This window comes from Magallana gigas, chromosome 7 (genome assembly GCF_963853765.1).
Source record: "Magallana gigas chromosome 7, xbMagGiga1.1, whole genome shotgun sequence".
In the NCBI taxonomy this organism is placed as follows: domain Eukaryota; kingdom Metazoa; phylum Mollusca; class Bivalvia; order Ostreida; family Ostreidae; genus Magallana; species Magallana gigas.
This window is the reverse complement of record NC_088859.1, coordinates 9,436,673-9,461,718: the sequence shown is the minus strand read 5'-3', so window position 1 is coordinate 9,461,718 and position 25,046 is coordinate 9,436,673. Positions and strand designations below refer to the sequence as shown.

At 31.4% G+C, this 25,046-nt stretch overlaps 1 protein-coding gene and 1 long non-coding RNA gene across 3 annotated transcripts in view; both read left to right on the top strand.

The window, feature by feature from the left end:
* Positions 1-25,046, top strand: part of LOC105326562 (receptor-type tyrosine-protein phosphatase epsilon) — a 136,443-nt gene that overhangs the window by 22,638 nt on the left and 88,759 nt on the right. The window contains exons 9-26 of one of the 2 annotated variants that reach the window (XM_066065252.1): positions 474-579; positions 1,309-1,391; positions 1,980-2,143; positions 2,488-2,575; positions 2,675-2,745; positions 2,928-2,964; positions 3,048-3,145; positions 3,301-3,429; positions 4,600-4,748; positions 4,846-4,981; positions 5,266-5,424; positions 5,823-5,916; positions 6,116-6,177; positions 6,466-6,600; positions 6,751-6,870; positions 6,972-7,123; positions 7,343-7,478; positions 7,596-9,037. In XM_066065252.1, coding sequence (XP_065921324.1) covers positions 474-579; positions 1,309-1,391; positions 1,980-2,143; positions 2,488-2,575; positions 2,675-2,745; positions 2,928-2,964; positions 3,048-3,145; positions 3,301-3,429; positions 4,600-4,748; positions 4,846-4,981; positions 5,266-5,424; positions 5,823-5,916; positions 6,116-6,177; positions 6,466-6,600; positions 6,751-6,870; positions 6,972-7,123; positions 7,343-7,478; positions 7,596-7,667 — 1,991 coding nt within the window. In that variant the 3' untranslated portion in view covers positions 7,668-9,037. Of the gene's footprint in view, positions 1-473; positions 580-1,308; positions 1,392-1,979; positions 2,144-2,487; positions 2,576-2,674; positions 2,746-2,927; positions 2,965-3,047; positions 3,146-3,300; positions 3,430-4,599; positions 4,749-4,845; positions 4,982-5,265; positions 5,425-5,822; positions 5,917-6,115; positions 6,178-6,465; positions 6,601-6,750; positions 6,871-6,971; positions 7,124-7,342; positions 7,479-7,595; positions 9,038-25,046 lie in introns of those variants that run through there. The other variant, XM_066065251.1, reaches the window with a different exon arrangement.
* On the top strand, positions 20,640-22,160 carry LOC117688682 (uncharacterized). Its single transcript, XR_010707851.1, has 2 exons — positions 20,640-20,988; positions 21,642-22,160. It is a non-coding gene; the product is annotated as an uncharacterized lncRNA (long non-coding RNA).

Sequence of the window (25,046 nt, the reverse complement as noted above, 5' to 3'; positions counted from 1 at the left end):
GATAATCAGTGTTAGTAAGTTATGTTTAACGTTAGCCATAACTGGCTTTTCTTTTCTTGCAAAAATCGTGGATTGGCTCCATGATTGAAGGAAAACAAGGAGAATTGGCGTCCAACAAATATTGATGAAATCACAGTACTCTCCAGTCGAAAGAACCTTGCTTGTCTAGTTATCGTAGGAAACACTAGCTGCAGGTCTGTAGCTCCCGGTCTGAAAAACCTAGGATGGACGACCTAGGAGCTACGGTGCCGTCCATTGAAAAAAAATTGTATTTATTGTGCACAAGAACGTGCGCTAGTTTTGGACTGATTAACTTTATTTTTCGCAAAGTCTTGAAACAATTAGTACCATTAAATTCGTCATGCAATTTACTACTGATATCATATCTTTACTTGCCTCAGACTTTCTCCCCTATCGACCTCGGAAAATCAAGTATGCTTAATATTTCAATGTTAAGAATTTACTTTTTGTAGAATTAGAATCAGAAAAGACTGGCCAGGACATTGAAGCAGTAATAGGAGCAGTAGGGGCTGGTGTGTTGCTCATAGTTATTGTTGTAATCATTTCGTATATAGTAAGGTAAATATAAATACAAATTACACTTTTTTATTTATATTGTAAGATTTGCTACTGACTGTCTGCAGGCATATCTGGGGTTTTTAAACCCGGGTCTACAGCTTTAACAGCTTGACTTATTTCTTTAGACGACCAGTAACACATCTGTAAAGACTTTTGTTTTGAGGAAGACTTAAAAGTTTTGTACATCAATTAATTAAAGAACAAATAAAAACAAAAACGTGAAAGTCTTAATGTTGTAGTCTATTATTTGCTACATGCAGACAATTTAAATCTTAAACTAAGATGACGTTTTTACTTCTTAAAAGAGGATGGGTGTCTCAAAGTTCCTTAAAAGAACTATACCGCTAAAATATCATGTATTTCTTTGCAAGCACACAGATAAATATATATACATATTTTTATATTTGGTTTGTTTACAATGTGAGACCTTCTCCCACGAATAATAATACCACATCAGGGTGGATAGAAATTCACTTGTGGATATTAATTTTATAAATACCCTTTTTAACGTATTATTTTGATTGCTTTCTTATCTAGTTTACTCTAACAGTGATATCCTTATTAGATCAATTGAAGTACGCATCGTTTTTCACCATATATCCTAAAAAATTGTGCAGCTGATGAAGTCTTTGAGTCTCAACACCTATTCCAACGTCACTTACTAGCAGTATGACATAACGTTTTTTTTACATTGTCTATACAAAAATAAATTTTGGATTTACGTCACAGGCAGAGACGAACTCAAAGCAAGAAGGCCGATGAAAGGGAAGAGACAATGGGATTTTCAGCCATGGGTGAAACATTGATCAAAAGTATATGTCTATGTATTTGTGACGATTTTTATTCAATCCATATAAAACTTTCTCGCATTATGACCGGTGTGAGATCGGTTTGACCGGTGTGAGACAGCTGTGTGAGATTTTTCTGTCTTACACTGTGTATTACTACGCCGTTTTAAAACGTAAACAAACGGTGTCTGTTGTAGGGAAAGGCAAAATAGTGCATTGAGATTATCCATTAAGTAATTGTGTTGCTTAATTAATTACAATTTTTCATCTTTTAATTGAAAAAACTGTCGTATGCTTTCATTTAACTTGCACTATTTGAAGCACGCGGAGGGATAAACCGAAAGTAATCTTTTGAACGTCATAACAGAATGTTGTCAAACATCATTTTTTAAGCTAATATAATGCGAGAAAAATAATCATTCATTATATACTCGTGTGGGATAGAGAAATTCCACCTCGGGGCCAAGATTCACGGTCTAGGACTCGGCAAAGCCTCGTCCTAGACCGTGAATCTTGTCCCCTCGGTGGAATTTCACTATCCCACACTCGTAATAATGAATGATTCTATTAATCTAACATTTAAGAAATAATTAAGAGTTGAGAAATCCACAGGTAAGAAACAGCAAGCTGATAAGACCGGAACCAAAAATGACATTTTTAAATCAGAAACGAAAACGAGAAGTAAAGGATTAATATCAAAGGAGTCTCAAAACCTGAATGGTTTGACAAAATATCTTTCTGAAATCAAAACTACCAAGATGGAAGAAGAATATAAGGTGTGTTGAACATTAAATCAATATCTGCAGGTGGAATTGACATAGAACCATTTTAACAAGACCTTGGACTTTCAGTTGGAAGTAGCTATCTACTTTCGTCAAAACAAGTTAAAAATGACGCGTTGTCAAGTGAATTATGCACCGATTGTGTAGTTTTAGCTCTAAACCCAGACAAATCTTGTCGATTTCAAACAGCCATGGCTGAGTGGCCAGCAATGAAATAGACATGCATACGTCAGATTATTTCTGTTTGACACAACTACCCAAAGTCCAAGGTATTGTTAAAATGGTTCTACATTTATAGGAAAATGCCAGATTAATTAATTTAATTTACAATTATACAGGCAATTCCAAAAGGGGAGTTGTATTCATGCATTGAAGGGAAAAGACAAGAAAATAAATCTAAAAATAGATATACTACAATCTTTCCATGTAAGTTTCATTGATGATCAATTGATCAATATTTTTGTCTTATACTAGTAATCAGATATATAATAATAAGTAAGTTTATCAATGGTTTGTTATTCACAGATGATCACTCTCGTGTTGTTCTCAATGCATCTTCATCTGAGTCAAACTACATAAATGCCAACTACATCGAGGTCAGTTTACATGTAACATGGCTAGATTGATTTATTGCCAAAACTACATTAAAATATGTTGACCATAATTGTTTGATTACTAGATACATAATTATGTAATTATTCTTCCATTTTAAATTAGATAAGATGTTAGATATAATTTTATTCAGATTGATATTTATCTCTCTGAATTTTATAAACAGGATGTATTTGGAAAGAAAAAGTATATAGCAGCACAAGGTAAATGATTCTTAAAGCAAGCAAATGTTGCCATTTTTTCTGATAATTCACAACTTTTTTCTAAACATTGTTGTTTTCAATAGGACCAAAGGATAGTACAATTGCTGATTTCTGGAAAATGGTCTGGCAAGAAAACGCACAAATCATCGTTTGTCTCACAAACATTAGTGAAGCCAAGACTGTATGTTTATTTTTCATTTTAATATGTTTAAACAAATAATGTTTTCTTTTTGTAGTCATTTTATGAAAATTTACAGAGTAAATTGTATAAATTGTTGCATTGGTTCTTACATTGGAGTCAATTGTAAATCAAGTTTTTTGTAATTGTTATTTAAGAAAAAATGTGCCAAATATTGGCCGGACCTGAATGATAAACACATGGAAGGGGACATCAGCGTACGCTGCCAGAAAGAACAAACCTATGCAGAAAATGTCGTCAGACATCTTAGAATAAAAAACAATTCAGTACGTTGACCAACTTGTTTTGATAGTTTCTATATATTTTTAGAGACTATGTCGAGCTTATATAGTTTGACTATAGAATAAATGTGAATGTCACAGGGAATGAATTGATCTCGCCAATTATTTTTTCTTTTATTATTCTCTTATATTTTTTTATTTTTCCTCTCGGTTTTTGAAAAATAATACCATTTGATTACAAGGTTCACATAAGTTTGGATTTGCGAAGCTCTCTGGACTACCTTGCGGATAAGAATTAAATTGACCGAGACATGATCTTTGGAATATAAAAATAAGCATTGTATCAAGGAATAAAGTTTCAAGGGATCAAACCATACTTTTAAAAAAGATGGCTTCAATTAAAAAAAACATTCAAAAAGTGTAGAACATGCCTCTTTTGTCACAATCTTGTTTCTAGTTACAGCGACCATAATTAAGGTAAAAGATAAAATAATTAAGTAATGAATGTTTGAGCATGTTTTGCATATTGGACATTTGTACACTCTTTGCAGCATGATGATATGTTCGGATTGCTTTCTCGATACATCATGGTCGTTATGACTGCTAATCATCCAAATCTATATGAGTTTATATTCATTCGATTGATAGAAAGAAAGAGAGCAAGAAAAATGTACACTGGGAAAAAATACAGTGTAATCTCATTACGATTAATAAAACTGCTATAGCAAATAAAAAATTCTAATTCTTGCATGATAAATTCATATTCTAATGTTTGAGACCATGTTTGTATGAAAATATAGATTGTATTTTCAATTGACTCGACAACAAGCATTGATCAACTAAACTGGTACCGATTCAACCCTTCATCTGTTAAGGTAGCATGTCTAATGCTCGTTGAAAATGGCAATGAAACATTTGATTTAAAAAATTGTATGGCAGAAGAGCAGAACAACTATTATAGTGAAACACTCGAAACTCATATTGTGTGTTGGAGAAAGTTATGCAATTCAAGAAAGCAACTCGAACAAAGAAGATAGCATTTTCTTTTACATTTTTGAAAATGTTTGCAAGAAATTAGATTCACATTGTATTAGATCTGATACCGTCATATTGGTTAGTTACACTTCGGTAAACGCAGGCCATTGGTTTTTAGATGGGCAATTTTGCTTATTGACACTTTTTTTAACCATTACAATTTACTATTTCTTATCTAAGGAGAATACAGAGCGCAACGTTTTCATGTTCCACTACACACAGTGGCCGGATCACGGGGTCCCAGAACCACTCAGTCTAGTAGTGTTCCATCGTCACGTGATGAAAACTGTAGAGGATCATCCAATGGGATATATTGTGGTACATTGCAGGTAATTTTCTCGTAAAACATGCACCTACATGGATATGCTTATATGGTTGTATGTATATGTAATGACCGTGTTATAGTGTATTACGTTATTCAAACAGTGCAGGTATAGGTAGGACCGGAACCTTTATAGCATTAGATGCCCTGTATAAAGAAGGGGAGAGAACTGGAAAAGTGAACGTTCTCCAGTATGTAGAGAAGATGAGAAACGCCAGGATGAACATGATTCAAGGAGAAGTAAGTAACTTTTAGTCATTTGATATGGGTAAGAAGTCGTTATAGATCATATTCATAAAATAAAGTGATGGGTTTTAAACTTGTAATTGATATATCATATTTTAATTGATAGCCAGTATATTAGTTTATATAAACATATGGTTTTAGGTGTAAAAAGTATTCCTTTTAAAGCAATAATTGGGATATTAATGATCGGCACCATAAAATGTCTTTACATGTATGTAAATGTTTTTAAATATTTAATATTTTTGCTGAATAACTAAGAATTTGATTTTTTTCACCAGGATCAATACAAAACCGTGTATATGGCATTACTTGAGGCTTTCAGAGGACGACTTCGTGCTGTACCAGTAGATTTTTTTCTCAAGGATTTTCAGGATCATTCTAGCTACTTAAATCATGGAGACGTTTCCAAACAATCACCGTTTGCTTTAGAGTATGAGGTACATGTACTTTGAAATAAAAGTAATTTGACAGCCCGTATCATAAAACTGGCCATTAGCTCACCTGAAATACAAGTTCGGAGAACCTCAATCGTTCATCTGGGTTTTTTCTCGATATATATATTTTTATTTTGACTTCTGTGCATTAAGCGTGCAACTAATTTGATCCAAACCTTTTAATATTTGAGCAAGACATTTATTTTGTCATTTATGAGGGGGTTGTTATTTGGTATGTGCTTGGGGATTTTTTTGGAAGGGTGGGAGGAAATGAAATGTTTATTTTAGTCTAAATCAATAAAGAGCCGATTTAGAATTGTATGTATGTTGATCTTCGACAAATATTAGTTAACGAAACTACTTTTTAAATTCCGTTTTTAACATTACTGCATCCCTTTCAGGAATTGTTGTCCTTTAGAAAAGTGTATACACATGATGATTATAAATCTGGAATGTCGAACATAGCAGCAAACTATGTTCCAAGTGTCTTACCAGGTAAGTTGTCTGCTTATACTGTATGTAATGGCAAGCAATAAATACATTTTGAACTATTTTTAATTGTTTTCCTTGCTCAATTATCTTTACACTTGTTCACTGTGAGTGTGATCTTTATATCTATAGGTGATCGTATCTATCATATGTTTGTTGATTGTTACTCCACACTAACTATTTTGCTTCTTTTATATAAATGTAGTTGAAAGATACCTATGTCCATTTACAACAGAAAATCTATATTACAACGCAGTCTGTTTACAGGTATAGAAATATACATTTGTCATAATAGTTAAAGGAAGTGAGACGTTACAGATTTTGTTCTGGCTTTTCCTGCCTCTAAGTGTGGTGTCTAATTTTCTTAAGCAAATTCAAGCATTTTTGTATTTGAAGAGAAACAATAATTAACATCTATATCTAAGCGATGTACTAGTAATCAGATTATTGCTCCGACCATTAATAGTAATAAATAATGATCATCCCTTTAAACATCATTTGATTATCAATATATATTGATAACACTTGAAAACTTAGAAGTGTTTTTTTTTGCAGTCGTTTACACGATGTGACCGATTCATCAGTGCCCAGTTCCCTCTCCCGGACTATACAGAACACTTCCTGACTCTTGTGAAGACTTACTATACATGTACCATCGTATCGCTGTATCCTCTAGGGGAAGTCAAATCGGTACCGTATTTTTTAAAGTTTGTCTATACTTGTAAAATAAAGAAACAAACTACTATTTCAATTTCAATAAGTGAACTAGCAATTGTCAATTGATTAACGTGTCTATACTACATGCAGTAATAAAAGAACTTTTTATATCTCATCTTGCAGACTTCCCTCTGGCTACCAACAAAGAATCAACAAAAAACTGTTGGACCTTTTACAATCAAATTGGCTGAGAGTACACAGGCAAAAAATGTGGCCAAGACTAACATTACACTACAGCAAAAGGTTTCTCATACTACGTACTCAGTTATACAATATACTTACAAATATCAATAAAGACTGAACAAATGAATATCATAATACATTATCCTTGTCAATCTTTACAGGGAGGCAGCAGCATGCGAGTTGCTGTACTTGAGTGTAGAGGGTGGGAAGATGAGAATGACAGCAAGAGTAAAAGAATACTGATCGACCTTGTTCAAGAGGCCAAAATAGAGGAAAGGACCCATCCTACTGGGAGAATACTTGTCCTCTCCAGGTTTGATATATTCAAGCATACGCTCTTTCATTACTTACAAAATCCAAAATAGTGATTCAGTACTGTCAAGTATTTGTTTTGATATATAAAAAAGTTGATGCACTCAACTTTTGATCTAAGATTTATAATGCCAACGAAAATTTATGTACTTGATTCTGATATTAAATTACATTTTTGATCATCAGAGTAGCAAAGATAAAACAATATGTCTGTTAACAGGGATGGTGCCAAACGGTGTGGTCCATTCTGTGCTGTATTCAACGCCCTAGAACAAATGATGATGGATGAAGAAGTGGATTTATTCACCATCACACGGCAGCTTCAGACACGGAGACCAGAATTCTTATCAAGCCTGGTAATATCAAACAAATTTCATATAATTATTGTCTTTTTATGTCCAGAGAACCAATGTTGAATTAATTACATATTTAAAGGTGTTTCATTTGTTATTTTTTTTTTTATTTTGTATTAGGAGGAGTACCAGTTTTGTTTTGATACGATCTCAGACTACCTACAGAATGACACTTTGTATGCAAACGTTTAAAGTTTTTACAAAAATTTCGGAGTGTTATTCAACACGAACAGTTTTTTATTGTACTCAGAATCTACAAGATTCTGGAACAGCCTATGATGAACATTTCCTCTTTCATTTTTAATAGCAACTTCTTTTTTTTTTTTATTTCATTGAAATAAAAATTGTTTAGTTTTTGCTAGTTTGCTAGTATAATTGTTTTCTAGTCAATGATTTCAAAAATGATGTTTGTACGAATATGGTTAAATTCGTTTAGATAAACATAGCATTTGTTTTGAGCGTTTAACTTTAAATAATTTTGAATCAATTAAGATCAGTTCTTTCTCATGTTGTAAACATTTGAAATGTATCATCAAATTACACATTTGACTCAAGATTTTCACTATTATATTATTATTTTCTTTACCGTTGTTAAATTATTTTAGTTAACTATTGCAGTTGTTTTATGTGCAAATTGTAAAAATATCGTCAAATGTTATCCAGGTAGTTCTTTGTTAATCAACAGACAAATCCCAATATTTTCCACTAGAAATGAAATATTTCAAGTTTGTTTGTTAATTATTAACTTGTAATAATTTGATTACAGGCGAATTTTTATCCGCTCTGACAATTATAATCCAACAAAATTATTTTTGTATACTTAATTAAATTGTTTTGCTTTTCTTCGAGATTTCAAAGTTTGTGTTTTAAATTAATTATTTTAATATTTTCTTATGATTTACATCAATTGTTCTTTAAAATTTTATGTAACAAAAAGCACTTCAGAGCTATTAAATAAGAAACTGATTTTTATGATGAATATATTTGAGTTTGTACATGTTCATACTGAATGACACTAGGTAGAGGCAAGTAGGATCCTAAGGAATGGAGAGGGGACTTTTTCTTGCAACAAAAAATTATCTACAATTTACATATAGCAAAAAGAATATTGGAGGAGTTGCCCCCATCCCCTTCTTTTTAGGTGCAAGTTAAAGAATTGTAGAAAATTATCAAAATTAGTCTTACAATTCTAGTAAAAGTCCTTTCAAAAACGACGCTACGTACATGAAATAATGAAAAATGCTAACAACAATAAAGTTAAATTGTTAAAAAATGATGTAAGATTTAAATAAAAAAAACAATACGATTTATATTTTCTTATAACTGCTTTCTTTTGGTGTAGAACCAAATTCGATTAAATTCGATTACTGCAAACGGGCATACCTGAGTTGTTTGCATGAACTCTCTAGCTTTCAAGGTAAATAAGAAATATCATTTTGAAGGAGGGATGGCAACGCTGAATCCTTCAAAACCGAACATAAGTAGATTAAAATTTGTGTATATATTATATGATATTGATTGAACTTAAGAGTATTAAACAGCTGTAAAATGTTAAATCCTGACATACGGTGTTTTTTTTTTAAAGATGAACATTTGAGGGTACTGCGGATGCGTTGAACTAATGTGAATAAATAACTTCCCTATAAATTACACATGTATGGCAATCACTTTAAAACTTTAACCGATTCGTGTCTTCAGTTATTTTATTTTCTTTCAGAAAAAGTACAAATATTTTTAACCAAACCGCTTTTAGCTAGTCTCACGTTCTCTCTTTTAAAGAAATTGAAATATTTATGACAATATCATAGGAGAATATATTGATCATTACAGATATAAGTCTGAGATAAACCCTTAATTTTAGAAATAAGCCACAAGTGCTGCATTTTTTTCTTCTGCTCAATCTTAGTGAAGTTATAAATGCCATGTCTCATTAAAAAAAACATAAAAGGCATAAAACCTAGGTAAGTTTATCAATAGTGAATCGGATTTCACATTGGACGAAGTTTTATTTAAATATACATGTGCATAGCTAGATTTTGCACTCGAATTGTCAACGAAATATTTTGTTTTCTCAAATACATTGTACGCCAAATATACAAAAGACTGACTATCATTTTCCAATGTGTAAAACGTGCATTATTCTAGATCTGACCCTTCAATAATGGTATGTTGTTTTTAGAATAGTGTAGTTGCATCTACTTCATCAAACTTAATACAACGTACAATAAAAATGTGCTTAGGAGTAAAACGTATGAATTTATCTTAGCATAGAGACATTTCTTATTCTAGCTAAAAGTTTTGTCCATTGTGCATGGTTGCTAAATTCTTCTGCAGCTTTTATCAACGTGACTTCTGTTTCTGTTGAAAGTATGCATGATGTACTCATGTTAGAAAGTGTATGTACCTAATTAATGCAAGTACATTTGTACTACAGTGACCCAACGTACATATTTTTTAAATATACTTTGTGGAAAGATTGGAGTTTTAAAGCTAAAAGCGTTGGACAACACTCAAGAGTCGTGAAACACAACTTTAAAGGTTTATGACATTTGCATTTTTTCTTTAAGCTACGAACAAGAACGCAACAATCGCTTTGATCTTAGTCAGATTTTTATACAGTGATTGCACAGAAATGGCAAGAATACAACTGTTCCTTATCTATCTTTGATATCAGCGCAATTGTAGCTATTGACGCATGCTTAGTTATGCTTAGTTATGCAGAACCCACCCTCATGACACACATATTCCTGAACAGGACGACAATATTTAATATTTGTCCATCTAGACCCTTAAAAATACGTTTGCAAACCAAAATGTCGCTCTTCAGAATGAAAATTGATGATCATTTTGCTTAGTCACTTAGTCACGTAGTGACATATAAAGTTAACTCTATGCAGTTGATAACAAATTTGAATTACATTTATTGTATTTTTACTTTAAGATGTTGGCTTCCTTGAAGTATGAAGCCAAATAGCATTCATCACAGCCATGTCTGAGAAACTTAAGTCTGAAGTTGGACTTACATACACGTACCGTTATAGCGTTATATATTTATCCTTTGATAGTCTACTTATACATAGAAAATAAAGATTTGGTATACTCAGTAATTGAACGTTTATACTAATTAGTGGGTGGTTGTTGTTTGTTTTATTTTTTAATAACTTTGGCAGGCAGGCGATAGTATGTTAATAATTATACAACTGCGTGTAGATATTTGAATGAAATATAAAAAATGCCAGCATATTGATTGAACGATTTTTAGAGACAAAGTAGGAATAATGGCTTTTCTTGATAAAACAATTCTAATTCTTTCTGGAACAATTAATGACTAGTATATAATTGTTTTCTATTAAATCGTGTTTTAAGAGTCAAATGACATTCAAAATTGTGAAATTGTAATCGAATTGTACCAAAACATAACGTTATTTAAGCAATAAAAGACTTTTGCGATGGTTTATTCGGGTATGAAGCTAGGTACATGTATAATAGTATTGAAGAAAAAAAATACATAACCTACTATTTCGGATTATGAAAATTTTATCAGCAATAATTACTATCTCGGTTTACTTTTTAAATTGATGTTTATTTCTTAAATATTTACATTTGAAAAAAGGCAAATTGTTCAGAACTGTTAAAATTACCGAGATTTTATGTCTACAATAATCCAAGCGACAAGCGATAAGCGCGTCTTAATAAAAACCAAGATAATATAGAATTTATGATTTGAGATAAGAGGGCAATTTACCCCCTTGACAACGGGCTGAGACAAAAAAATTTGCACTGAGTGCGATAACGCTCCAGCTTTCGGTTGTATATAAGGGAAAAGTGAACCAATTCTCAATGTTAACCTAAACCCACCTGGATAGTTTTCTATTATACTTACAGATATATCCTTGGTCACATTTAAAAGTTCATTCCAAGCACTAACAAAAAATCAATAGAAATACATAGGGTCCCATGGCGTTTATAGGTCAAAATTCAGCTTGTTTACAACCTACAGCGATCTGCAGCATATAAATCCAAGTCCCAAAATTGACACCAACCCCCTTTTCAACCCCTCTTATTTCTTTACTTTCTGCAGTACTTCTTCAATCCATCATTTATTTTAAACAGTGATAAATTTACTTTGAAATAATCATTATTTTAGCAATTAATTCAGCCAAACACCTAAGCCATACTTTTTTCTGCGCAGCTCAATCTTGTATTTACACTTCTCTGATGTCAACATCCGGTGCATTGGTATTCTCATTCCTTGCTGTTTCACCTCCTCCAAAACATTACTAGGTATATGATATGCTACAAATGAAAACAGGTCTATGCATTTATAAGCAATGAAGCTAGATATTTATCTTTACCTATTTTATGAAAAATTGAAATTTACCTGGGTTTTCTTTTATTTGAAACATTGTATTGAGGTAATCTTAGTATAATTAAGAACATTTGCTACTTTTAACCAGAGACATAAACAACATTATTCAGTAAATTAACTTCTGGTATTTTGGGCAATACCAGAACGAATTTGATTAAGTATATTAATAATGCAGATCAATGTATAACAAATTTCAACTAGCTCATTGCATGTGTTTGTAAACAAACATGATGTGAAATAAAGACACGTTAGTTATGTTTATCAAAAACAATATGATATTTTAGATCAGTGCGAGACACCCCCCCCCCTCCCCCGGCATCCTAAATTCACCTAGGTTTTTTTTAATTTGAAACATTGTATTGATTTAATCTTACTATAATTCAGCACATTTGCTACTTTTAACTAGAGACATAAATAACAGAGATTGGCAACGGGTTAAGATCTCCCGAAATCCCATGGTCCCTATTGTAAAGAGTTCCCAGTTTAAATCAGTGTATCTTTCTTATAAACAATTATATCGAAATATAAACATCTGAAACCTCTTACCAAAACGTTTAAGGTAAGGTTTGTGGTTACAGGGAGATAACTCACACATTTTCATTGTGACGTAACACCAACTACCCTTTATTTCAGTTATGACGTCAAAATTTATATGACGTCATAATTGATTTCATTTTATTTTATTTCGCGGGGTTTTTTAGTTTCAATGAAAAAATAAGAGGACACAAGCATTTTATCAACTTCCACGAAAATGAAATCCGCATCATATGGTTTTGAATAGTGTTTTAGAAACATCAGATTACACATATTCTAAGATACGTTTTTCCTGAAATCGGTGGACTTGGAAAGGTTTCAAATAAGATGTTTTCGTTTACATAATAGTAGTCCAAAATTAAGACTGTTGTTGCATTTTATTCTATTTTTAGATAATTCATCAGAAATTAATAAAAGTGAATCATGATATTAATAGTGATATTATTTTCGAACATTTTAAGCATAAATAACCCCCATAATAGTCACATATAAAATGTACATATTTTCACGAAATTGTTTACATTTTATCAAAAGAAAATTGTAAATCATGAACATTGACCTTTTGAAGTTATAAAACGGGACGGGCAAAATTCATTTGAATTTCATGAGAAAAAAGACTTTAGTATAGTGAACAAAATGGTATGTAACTTTGGTACAACCTCTAAAAAATGCAAGCCGCAAACCTTACCTTAAAATATTATATTCATGTTATAACAACAAACTTTAAAGAGGAGTTTTTGAAGAGGCAGTTGGCTACCCCGTCGTCCGAGATTTCGCCGATGTTTTATAGCTGGCCAATATATATGTTCTATATATTAATCTTGTTTTTCAATTATTTGTTTCAAAAATGTCTAAAACCTTTGCACACCTTTTATTCAAACAATATAGTTTTGGTTTAAGATCATTATCTCAGTTTACTAAAATGTAGTTCTCAAAGTAAGGTTGGTCCCGTACCATTTTCAACAACACAACACGCTAATGGCGGAGTTGCCAATCTGTTTTTATGCCTCTGTTTTTACGAAGGCATTCTAACGACGATTTGAGAGAGAGAGAGAGAGAGAGAGAGAGAGAGAGAGAGAGATACTCTTATTAATCATGTGATTCTTAAAATCAATATCTCAAGAGATCTTTGATTTGTTTGCACCAGGAAGTTGAATTTCCGAATCTATTTGCATTTACAAAAAAATTTTGACTGTCCGAGAAAATGTTTAGAATAACAATATAGCATCCAAGGTAAGAAACAAAAACCTAATAACCATACTGACCACTTTATTCTAGATATATCCGTTTTGCAATTATTTAGCACGGTGTGTAACAACGCAAATTAAAAAATTATGCACTTTGACAAAAAATTGTCCAATTGCTTTAAATTTGGGACCAAGTCAACGTACTTTGCAAAAAATATCGTCGATATAACGCACTTTGAGAAAATAATGTTAAACTTTAAGTCAAAATAATTGATACTTTTATATACAATAAATGGTTCTTTTATCCTTGTTTGACTTAATGTGATTTATTTAAAAATAAAACCATTGCATTCTTAGCTAAGTTGATAAACAGTATCTCTTTGATTTTTTTCCTTTTCGTTTTTTGGTAGATTTGAATTATCCAAATATGAAATAAACTTCATCGCTAAGTAAGTGCATTTTCCTTTTTGAGTATGCAGTAAATTAACTTCTTATCTGGTATTTTGGGCAATGCCAGAACGAACGTGATTTATGTATATTGATAATGCAGATCAATGTATAACATATTTCAACTAGCTCATTGCATGTGTTTGTAAACAAACATGATGTGAAATAAAGACACGTTAGTTATGTTTATCAAAAACAATATGATATTTTATATCAGTGCGAGACACCCCTACCCCCCCCCCCCCCCGGGCATCCTAAATTCACCTGGGTTTTCTTTTTTTTGAAACATTGTATTGATTTAATCTTACTATAATTCAGCACATTTGCTACTTTTCACCTGAGAAATATATAACAGAGATTGGCAACGGATCGAGATCTCCCGAAATCCCGCAGTCCCTATTGTAAAGTGTTCCCAGTTTAAATCAGTGCATCTCTTTTATAAACAATTATATCGAAATATAAACATCTTAAACCTATTACCAAAACATTAAAACTATTATATTTTCATGATTTTATGTTATCAAAACAAACTTTAAAGAGGAGTTTCTGAGGAGGCAGTTGGCTACCCGTCGTCCGAGATTTCGCCGATGTTTTATAGCTGGCCAATATATGTTCTATATATTAATCTTGTTTTTCAATTATTTGTTTCAAAAATGTCTAGAACCTTTGCACACTTTTTATTAAAACAATATGGTTTAAGATCATTATCTCATTTTACTAAAATGTAGTTCTCAAAGTAAGGTTGGTCCCGTACCAGTTTTCAACAACACAACACGCTAATGGCGGAGTTGCCAATCTCTGTTATTTATGTTTTTGTTTTAACGAAGGCATTCTAACAACGATTTGTGTGTGTGTGTGTGAGAGAGAGACAGAGAGAGAGAGAGAGAGAGAGAGAGAGAGAGAGAGAGAGGGGGCTCCTATCAATCATGTGAATTTTAAAATCAATACCTCAAGAGATCTTTGATTTTTTGCACCAGGAAGTTGTATTTACGAATCCAATTGCATTCACAAAAATTTTTTTGACTGTCCGAGGAAATGTTTAGAATAACAATATAGCACCCAAGGTAAGAAACAAAAACCTAATAACCATACTGACCACTTTATTCTAGATATATTCGTTTTGCAATTATTCAGCACGGTGTGTAACAACGCCCTTTAAACATTTATGCACTTTAACAAAAAATTGACAAATTGCTTTATTCTTTGGACCAAGTCAACGTACTTTGAAAAAAAATATCGTCGATATAACGCACTTTGAGAAATAGATGTTAAATGTTAAGTCAAAAAATTTGATACTTTTATTTACAATAAATGGTTCTTTTATCCTTGTTTGACTTAATGTGATTTATTTAAAAATAAAACCATTGCATTCTTAGCTAAGTTGATAAACAGTATCTAGATGATTTTTTTCCTTTTCGTTTTTTGGTAGATTTGAATTATCCAAATATGAAATAAACTTCATTGCTAAGTAAGTGCATTTTTCTTTATGAGTATGCAGTAAATTAACTTCTTATCTGGTATTTTGGGCAATGCCAGAACGAATGTGATTTATGTATATTGATAATACAGATCAATGTATAACATATTTCAACTAGCTCATTGCATGTGTTTGTAAACAAACATGATGTGAAATAAAGACGCGTTACTTATGTTTATCAAAAACAAAATAATATTTTAGATCAGTGCGACACACCCCTACCCCCCCCCCCGGCATCCTAAATTCACCTGGGTTTTCTTTTATTTGAAACATTGTATTGATGTAATCTTACTATAATTCAGCACTTTTGCTACTTTTAACCAGAGACATAGATTATAGAGATTGGCAGCGGGTCGAGATCTCCCGAAATCCCGCAGTCCCTATTGTAAAGTTTTCTCCAGTTTAAATCAGTGTATCTTTCTTGTAAACAATTATATCGAAATATAAACATCTTAAACCTCTTACCAAAACATTAAAACTATTATATTTTCATGAGTTTATGTTCTCGGGGGTGTTAAGGAAGCATATGGAATCTGAGTTACATGTAATTCCGTGAAATCACAAATCTTAGTTATTATGTACATATTCAAATATCTAAGCAACGAAACGTAATGATAAAAACATATAAAAAATACTGAAGACAATTTTTTTTCAGAAATTAGTTTGTATTACGTAGATTTACACATTGATGACGTCATGACTAAAAGTTGAATGTCGTGTGAATTTGATCAGAGAGCATTGTAAACATATTCAAAATATAACTAACCTAAGAACTGTAATAAAGTATTGTGGTGTGATTTATTGAGAATTGAACATAAGAAAACTGGGGGAGATGTTAGTTTTATCAATCATTCGCTAAAAGGTATGTAAATTTGCTTTTATTTCTCGGCCAGGCTTTCCTCTGTCGTTGTTTACGATATAAAAATCCGACTAGAACAACACTACCCCGTATATATTGAACTTGAAATTTTTATGTATCGTTAGTTTGATCAATGCTTAAATTAAAAGTGCTGCTAGAATCCCATGCTGTGTGTTGTTTTGATGCAATTTGCCGTTTTCCGTGCTAATTTTATCAAAGTTGCGAAGGTTTTACGAGAACCGGATGAATAACTTTTTAATAATGAAAAACATAGGATTCTAGCATCGGTTTTGATTAAACTGAGATGTTTTGCCATCATTTGGTATGTTTATTTTATTTTGGAAACCGTGGGGTAGGGTTGTTCTATCTCATTTTATGTTAAGGAATATACGTAAGCTATTTATAGTTGTCACGTGATAATGCACCAATGTGGCAGTAATTACTACCCGATTTTATTGCACTAAAATCTATTTTAAAGGATAAAACTAAGTTTTTGATCTTATTCAAAATAAGTATTTAATTTCACGATTTTGAATATAACAGTCAAAATAAGACGCTAAATTGCCCATATGCTTCCTTAACACCCCTGCGTTATCAAAACAAACTTTAAAGAGGAGTTTTTGAGGAGGCAGTTGGCTACCCGTCGTCCGAGATTTCGCCGATGTTTTATATCTGGCCAATATATGTTCTATATATTAATCTTGTTTTTCAATTATTTGTTTCAAAAATGTCTAAAACCTTTGCACACTTTTTATTAAAACAATATAGTTTTGGTTTAAGATCATAATCTCAGTTTACTAAAATGTAGTTCTCAATGTAAGGTTGGTCCTGTACCAGTTTTCAACAACACAACACGCTAATGGCGGAGTTGCCAATCTCTGTTATTTATGTCTCTGTGTTAACAAAGCATTTTAACGACGATTTGTGTAAGAGAGAGAGAGAGAGAGAGAGAGAGAGAGAGAGAGAGAGAGAGAGAGAGTCTTATCAATCACGTGAATTTTGAAATCAATACCTCAAGAGATCTTTGATTTTTTTTTGCACCAGGAAGTTGAATTTACGAATCCATTTGCACTCACAAAAATATTTTTGACTGTCCGAGGAAATGTTTAGAATAACAATATAGCATCCAAGGTAAGAAACAAAAACCTAATAACCATACTGACCACTTTATTCTAGATATATCCGTTTTGCAATTATTTAGCATGGTGTGTAAAAACGCACTTTGAAAAATTATGCACTTTGATAAAAAAAAATTGTCAAAGTGCTTTAATTTTGGGACCAAGTAAAAAAGTATCGTCAATATTAACGCACTTTTAGAAAAAAAGTGTTCAGTGTTAAGTCAAAATAATTGATACTTTTATATACAATAGATGATGCGTTATCCTCGTTTAACTTAGAGTGATTTATTTTAAAAAGAACCCATTGCCTTCTAAACTAACTTGATAAACAGTGTCTAGATGAATTTTTTTCCTTTTCGTTTTTTTTCGTTCTTTGGTAGATTTGCATTATCCAAATATGAAATAAACTTCATCGCTAAGTAAGTGCATTTTCCTTTTTGAGTATGCAGTAAATTAACTTCTTATCTGGTATTTTGGGCAATGCAAGAACGAATGTGATTTATGTATATTGATAATGCAGATCAATGTATAACATATTTCAACTAGCTCATTGCATGTGTTTGTAAACAATCATGATGTGAAATAAAGACACGTTAGTTATGTTTATCAAAAACAATATGATATTTTATATCAGTGCGAGACCCCCCCCCCCCGGCATCCTAAATTCACCTGGGCTTTCCTTTATTTGAAACATTGTATTGATGTAATCTTACCATAATTCAGCAGTTTTGCTACTTTTAACCAGAGACATAAATAACAGAGATTGGCAACGGGTCGAGATCTCCCGAAATCCCGCAGTCCCTATTGTAAAGTTTTCCCCAATTTAAATCAGTGTATCTTTCTTATAAACAATTATATCGAAATATAAACATCTTAAACCTATTACCAAAACATTAAAACTATTATATTTTCATGAGTTTATGTAATCAAAACAAACTTTAAAGAGGAGTTTTTGAGGAGGCAGTTGGCTACCCGTCGTCCGAGATTTCGCCGATGTTTTATAGCTGGCCAATAAATGTTCTATATATTAATCTTGTTTTTCAATTATTTGTTTCAAAAATGTCTAAAACCTTTGCACACTTTTTATTAAAACAATATAGTTTTGGTTTAAGATCATAATCTCAGTTTACTAAAATGTAGTTCTCAATGTAAGGTTGGTCCCGTACCAGTTTTCAACAACACAACACGCTAATGGCGGAGTTGCCAATCTCTGTTATTTATGTCTCTATGTTAACAAAGGCATTTTAACGACGATTTGTGTAAGAGAGAGAGAGAGAGAGAGAGAGAGAGAGAGAGACTTATCAATCACGTGAATTTTGAAATCAATACCTCAAGAGATCTTTGATTTTTTTTTTGCACCAGGAAGTTGAATTTACGAATCCATTTGCACTCACAAAAATATTTTTGACTGTCTGAGGAAATGTTTAGAATAACAATATAGCATCCAAGGTAAGAAACAAAAACCTAATAACCATACTGACCACTTTATTCTAGATATATCCGTTTTGCAATTATTTAGCATGGTGTGTAAAAACGCACTTTGAAAAATTATGCACTTTGATAAAAAAAAATTGTCAAAGTGCTTCAATTTTGGGACCAAGTAAAAAAGTATCGTCAATATTAACGCACTTTTAGAAAAAAAAATGTTCAGTGTTAAGTCAAAATAATTGATACTTTTATATACAATAGATGATGCTTTATCCTCGTTTAACTTAGAGTGATTTATTTTAAAAAGAACCCATTGCCTTCTAAACTTACTTGATAAACAGTGTCTAGATGATTTTTTTCCTTTTCGTTTTTTTCGTTCTATGGTAGATTTGAATTATCCAAATATGAAATAAACTTCGTCGCTAAGTAAGTACATTTTCCTTTTTGAGTATGCAGTAAATTAACTTCTTATCTGGTATTTTGGGCAATGCCAGAACAAATGTGATTTATGTATATTGATAATGCAGATCAATGTATAACATATTTCAACTAGCTCATTGCATGTGTTTGTAAACATACATGATGTGAAATAAGGACACGTTAGTTATGTTTATCAAAAACAATATGATATTTTAGATTAGTGCGAGACACCCACCCCCCGGAATTCTAATGCTTATTTTGCTGTTTATTGTTTAATGTTTGTTAATGTAATTTTTTTTATATTGAAGTGATTCATTTGATTAGATTATGAAAAAAGGATTTTTAACATACCAATAGAGAAACCATTGTTTGCCAGCTCGTTGTTTTTTTATTTTCAATATCATATTTCTTTTTCCGATCTTATATGTTGCTGAAAATCATTTGTTTAAGAAGGAAAAATGAGGGAGAGGGACCTTCTTTCTCGAATCAATCAAATGATGTACTGGTATTTGGCCTGTATCTTTGGTTAACCCCCATCCCCATCCCTGTTCTCAAATAGGGTAAATTAGATTCACTAGTATTAACAAATCATCATACTATTATCAAATTAGATATTCAATTTGAGAGTTTTTGATTACACATATTTTTTCGAAGTGCGTTAAGAGTGTCGATACTAGAAAATGTTGATGTACATGTACCTTCTTAACGCACTTTGAAAAACAATTTCACTGAGAAAAAAATTAATGTTCCAAAGTGCTTTGATTTGGGTCCATGTTTAACGCACTTTAAGAGGCTGTCCAAGCAAACATCAGGCGAATATATAAGAAAACGTCGCACATCGATTTTCACGAATTTTTTGTTTTCCCTATAAAATAGTTTCTTTGTATTCTCTTTTGACCCACAATAATGATGATTTGTTTGATAAAATAATTTAAGTGGTTATTCGGACGGGAAGATATATATTTCATTCTCTTATATAAATCATTTAAACCATGTACAAAACTGTGAGCATTGTAATCCAATACATTGTTATTGGTGAGGGTTTGTATTTTTTATAAATGAAAAAAATAGTTTGACTTTTTAATGATAAAATAAATGAGTGGGAAAAGCTTGCGTTGAAAAATTGTAGACAAGAATATTTTGGTAATATTTGATAATTTCAGTTACCTCCCTTGCCAAATGAATATTTGGAGGCTTAAAAACTTATGAAAAAAATAAAAGCAATAAATTTTCAACTATAAATAAATCATATAAAATCAGCCTAATTGTTTATGATAGACATAATTTTTTAACGCAGAAATATATTTTAAAGAAATATTCAGTGCGGGTATATTTTCAAAACCAGTGTAAACAAAGATGGCCGCCGCTAACGTCTGTGCACAGCATGCTGCGAGAGTTGATTGTTTTTCGGTGTTTTGGTGATGTTGTCTCGATCTCAAATACCATTGGAAGTTAAATCAGGTCGCCAATAATAGTAAGCATCCCGAACCTTTTATTGAAACTGAGATGAATTACTGTTACCAGACGAATTTCAACAAGTCAGCCAACAAATTTTGCAGCTATGGGTACATTGATGTACACATCCACTCCTCAGAGAAAAAAGCAAGAGGTGTTCACCTGATGACGACAGAGAAATGTTATTTCTTGACAAATGGGTAGTTCCAGATGGGTCAGGTAAATAATATGCATTGAGAGAGAGAGAGAGAGAGAGAGAGAGAGAGAGAGAGAGAGAGCATGGAGAGAGAGAGAGTATTCTTACATTTATATTATTTAATATCAGATGTTTACTTGCACATTTAATTTGTATTAATTGCATTCACATACCATGAATAAATCTTTGTAAAAAGAAATCACAACAATAATCATAGAGTGTTTCATGTGGTTTATATTGTGAAAATATCCTACAAAATTTTTAGATAGGATTGTGTTGAGATTTGGAGTACTCTTTTTTTCTTTTGATAGGTCAATTTAGTCTTTAATCTTCATCTCTTTAATTTTCGTAATTGAAAAATATATTGCTTTGTTAAAAATTGAAAAAAAAATATGAATTGACGAGTTTTTATAACATACACAGCAGAAAATATGGGGTGGTTTATTTTTGTTAGCACAGCAATATTATTTAACACAGCAGCTATTGACCTGGCAATCTGTCAGAGTACATATCGGACATGTGACAAGAAATGTAAATAAACAATTTCACACAACAGTATGATATTAGTTTTGCTAATGATAATCAGTATATGAAATTAAATTTCTGTATGTGTTCTTGACACTTGAAGGTACATGAATTTGTTTTATTATGTGTTTCTCTATTTTTTTTTTTTTAGAGAAGTGCAAATGATATATTCTTCTGGAAAATACTGTCCTTCTATATTTAAACTTGATAAAACATAGAAAGAAAACCTAAAAGATTGCTGAAAGAAAAAAAACCCATCAAGTTGCTTGGCATGATGGATCTGGATGACTTTTACAGCATCTTATATCATGGGTAAAAATGATATTCCTGCATATGAAACAGTGAAAGTGTGCCGAATAAGAAAGAAGATCAAGAAGGAGGTTCAGGGATTATGTGAAGCAGTAATTTGAAAGGATATATTTAGATGGCAGAGAAACTAACTAGATTTGCAAGTCATTATATAAATGGCCACATTCATTTAAATTAACCATTGTTTTCCTAAGGAGTGGTTGAATTTCCATAAGATATCACAAGGAATTTGTGTTTTTCTCAATTTAGTCATCTGCACATTTTTTTTCAATGAATAAAGGATGCAAACAAGACTAAAATAAGATGCTTTGAAGTTTGTCGGATTGACCACATGAGAGAGAGAGAGAGAGAGAGAGAGAGAGAGAGAGAGAGAGAGAGAGAGAGAGAGAGAGAGAGAGAAATTGAATGAACTTGTCTTCATACATCAAGCACTGAATGTACATTTTACCTTTTAGCATTTTAATGCTCAATAAATTGTTAAATTGTTATCTTGCATGAGTTTATTCTCTGTTTATTTATTCTCAATTGCTACTGCACACTTTCTTAGATAACGAATTTAATCTAATGTTATTATTAGTTTGATATCTTCATCTATTATGGTTGTTTGTCATACCATGAAAGTAACTTATACTAGCCTAGTTAATGTGTGTGTAAAGAGATCTCAATATATTGAGTAAATAACTAAATATAATTAAATATATTATTTAGTACAACAGTATCCACTGTTAACATGCAAATACATGTACTGACATCACTTAGCATTAGCAATATTATAAAATAACACTGTCCAAGTAAATTGTCCAAACATAGCATTGATGCATGTAAATGAAATGTATTCTTTCACTCTTATGCACTGCTTATTTATTCAAATATGTACAACATGCTTGAAAGTTAGTCAGCTGAGTAATTTTGAAATACATTTTTAAAAAGAGGAAAATACAGTTTAAAAGAGGCACACTGATTAGTATATGACCATGGATTTGATTTGGGAATAGGGTTTAAAGGTGGGGGGGGGGGTTGTTTTAAATCATACTGTCCCATGTATATTTTAGCTACTCATCATACATGGATTATATAATGGATTATTATGGGGGATCCAAAAATGGGGGGGGGGGGGGTTGTGATGTCTGACTTTTCTGCTAGATTCATTGTGGAATTAGTCTGACTTAATAATTGTTGTATACAAGTCTGTTTATGTTAATTTTAACCCAAAAGTTAAACACCTGCCTAGAATTTCCAAAAGCTACCCGACTGAAAGTAGAAGTCACATTTCTTAGTTCTCATTCCAAAACAGTTGTATGCATTCATTTTGAAACTTTGGATTGAACAAGTTGCTAATGGCACTTATATAGAGATAATAACGAATTCAAATGTTACTACTAAGAAGAAATGATTTGATATATTTATGTGTATTTGTTCATCATGGAATTGTTATAATTGTTTTGTTTTAAAAAAAAAAACAAAAACAAAAACCCCTCAAATTCATTAGTAGCAATAATAAATTGGATTTGACCTTTTCGCACAATTTGATAAAAAAAAAACTTCTTTATTTAAGCTAATACCGCTTCAATATTATTATCCCACCAAGTTAATTAATAGTTTAAGAAGAAAATTTTACTTATTGAAAACACACAAATACATTGAATTTGAAAAATACATTCAGTTTTACACTGCATTAATTAGTATTCCTTAATCAGTGATAAACACATTTTGAATCCTTATTCTCAAATTTATGTACTTCATGCAATACTAAAAACCCTTAAAATAATTTGAATGTTTATTAAACCATCCAAATAGTGAAATGTTCAGCTAAATTTCTTCAGTTGTGAATAGTTTTAGCAGACTTTAATTCAGTTTTCAACATTTTTGTCAAAATGACCTTTTTGCACTTAAAATTATGAAAAATGTTAGTTTTTGATGAGTGATCAATATTTCTTTCGTCATTTTCTATTATAAAGATATATGCATGCATTAAATTATAGTCAATATTTGTGACATGAACTCTGTCATTCACTGTCTTTTAACAATAATAATAACACGTTATGCATGGAAAAACTTCATTTTCAATGTTAAAACTGGGTAATTTTGTGCAACTGCTTCTATGAGACCGATGCTGTTCCCACTGAATTTATTTTTGTTTCTCAAAATTTCATTTCTCAGGTTTATAAAGATGCCTCATTTTTTCCTTTCATGGAAATGTATTGGATTTTATTAAAATTTCAAATTAACATTAAAATACCAGAATTTTTGTTTACAAAATATGCATCAACTTTGATAAGGCATATATTTTTGTTTGAAATATATTTATACTTTAAAAGCAGTCTAAGTTAAAGAGTTAAATGTGTTTAAACTAATTAATATAATTTTTAAAAAGGTTTAATAGAATTAAGTAGTTTTACAACTTATCAAACTTCACAATATTTTTACAACTTCTGTGACCTTTTTGCACTAAACATGTTCCAAATTCAAAAATATACATTTTTCTGCCTAGTTCGGCATACAATGAACCTTTTTCTTTTACATGTATTACAATCATGTTAAAATGAAGTGATACACAAAAGTTTATTGAAATCCAAGACATAGCATGTGCAAAGCCCTGCCTGAATTTTGCTTGGACAGCCTCTTAAACACTTCTTTTTCAAAGTGCGTTTTTTTAAAAGTGCGTTGCCACAACGGTGCGATATGACTTTGAAGATAGGATTCCCATTAACGTTTATGCACACTGTTAGCAAAATTGGCTATCTTTGAATTCAATTTGAAATTGTAGTGTTCATATCCATATTTAAAGTTCTGATTGTATATGTGTTCATATACTTAGATTTATTTACATAGCTTGCAGGTCTTAGTTTTCTCGTAATACCTTACATTGAAAGTCGTGTACCGGTGTTGTATAACAGTTTCCCCCACAGTAGCTTACTATATAGTAGCCTTTCTCCCCAGGGGAAAAGCTACTGTATAGTGGCTTCTCTCCCACAGTTGGGATTCTCCCTCACGATTTTGGTTCAGATTTCATTTTTAAAAATATTTATGGAAACCCAGTAAGGATTAAAATCAATGTTTCTACACTCCAAGGTTGCATATATCTGCATTCATCTGGACAGGTTAAGTTTTGTATTGCCGATTTATTTTTTTTTATAGACAATGCCTAAAATTGAACATTTGTGTAATGGAATTACAAATATGACTTATTTAGGTAATTTATTGAAAACAAAGTACTTGGTTTTACAAGATATACACTTATATGCAT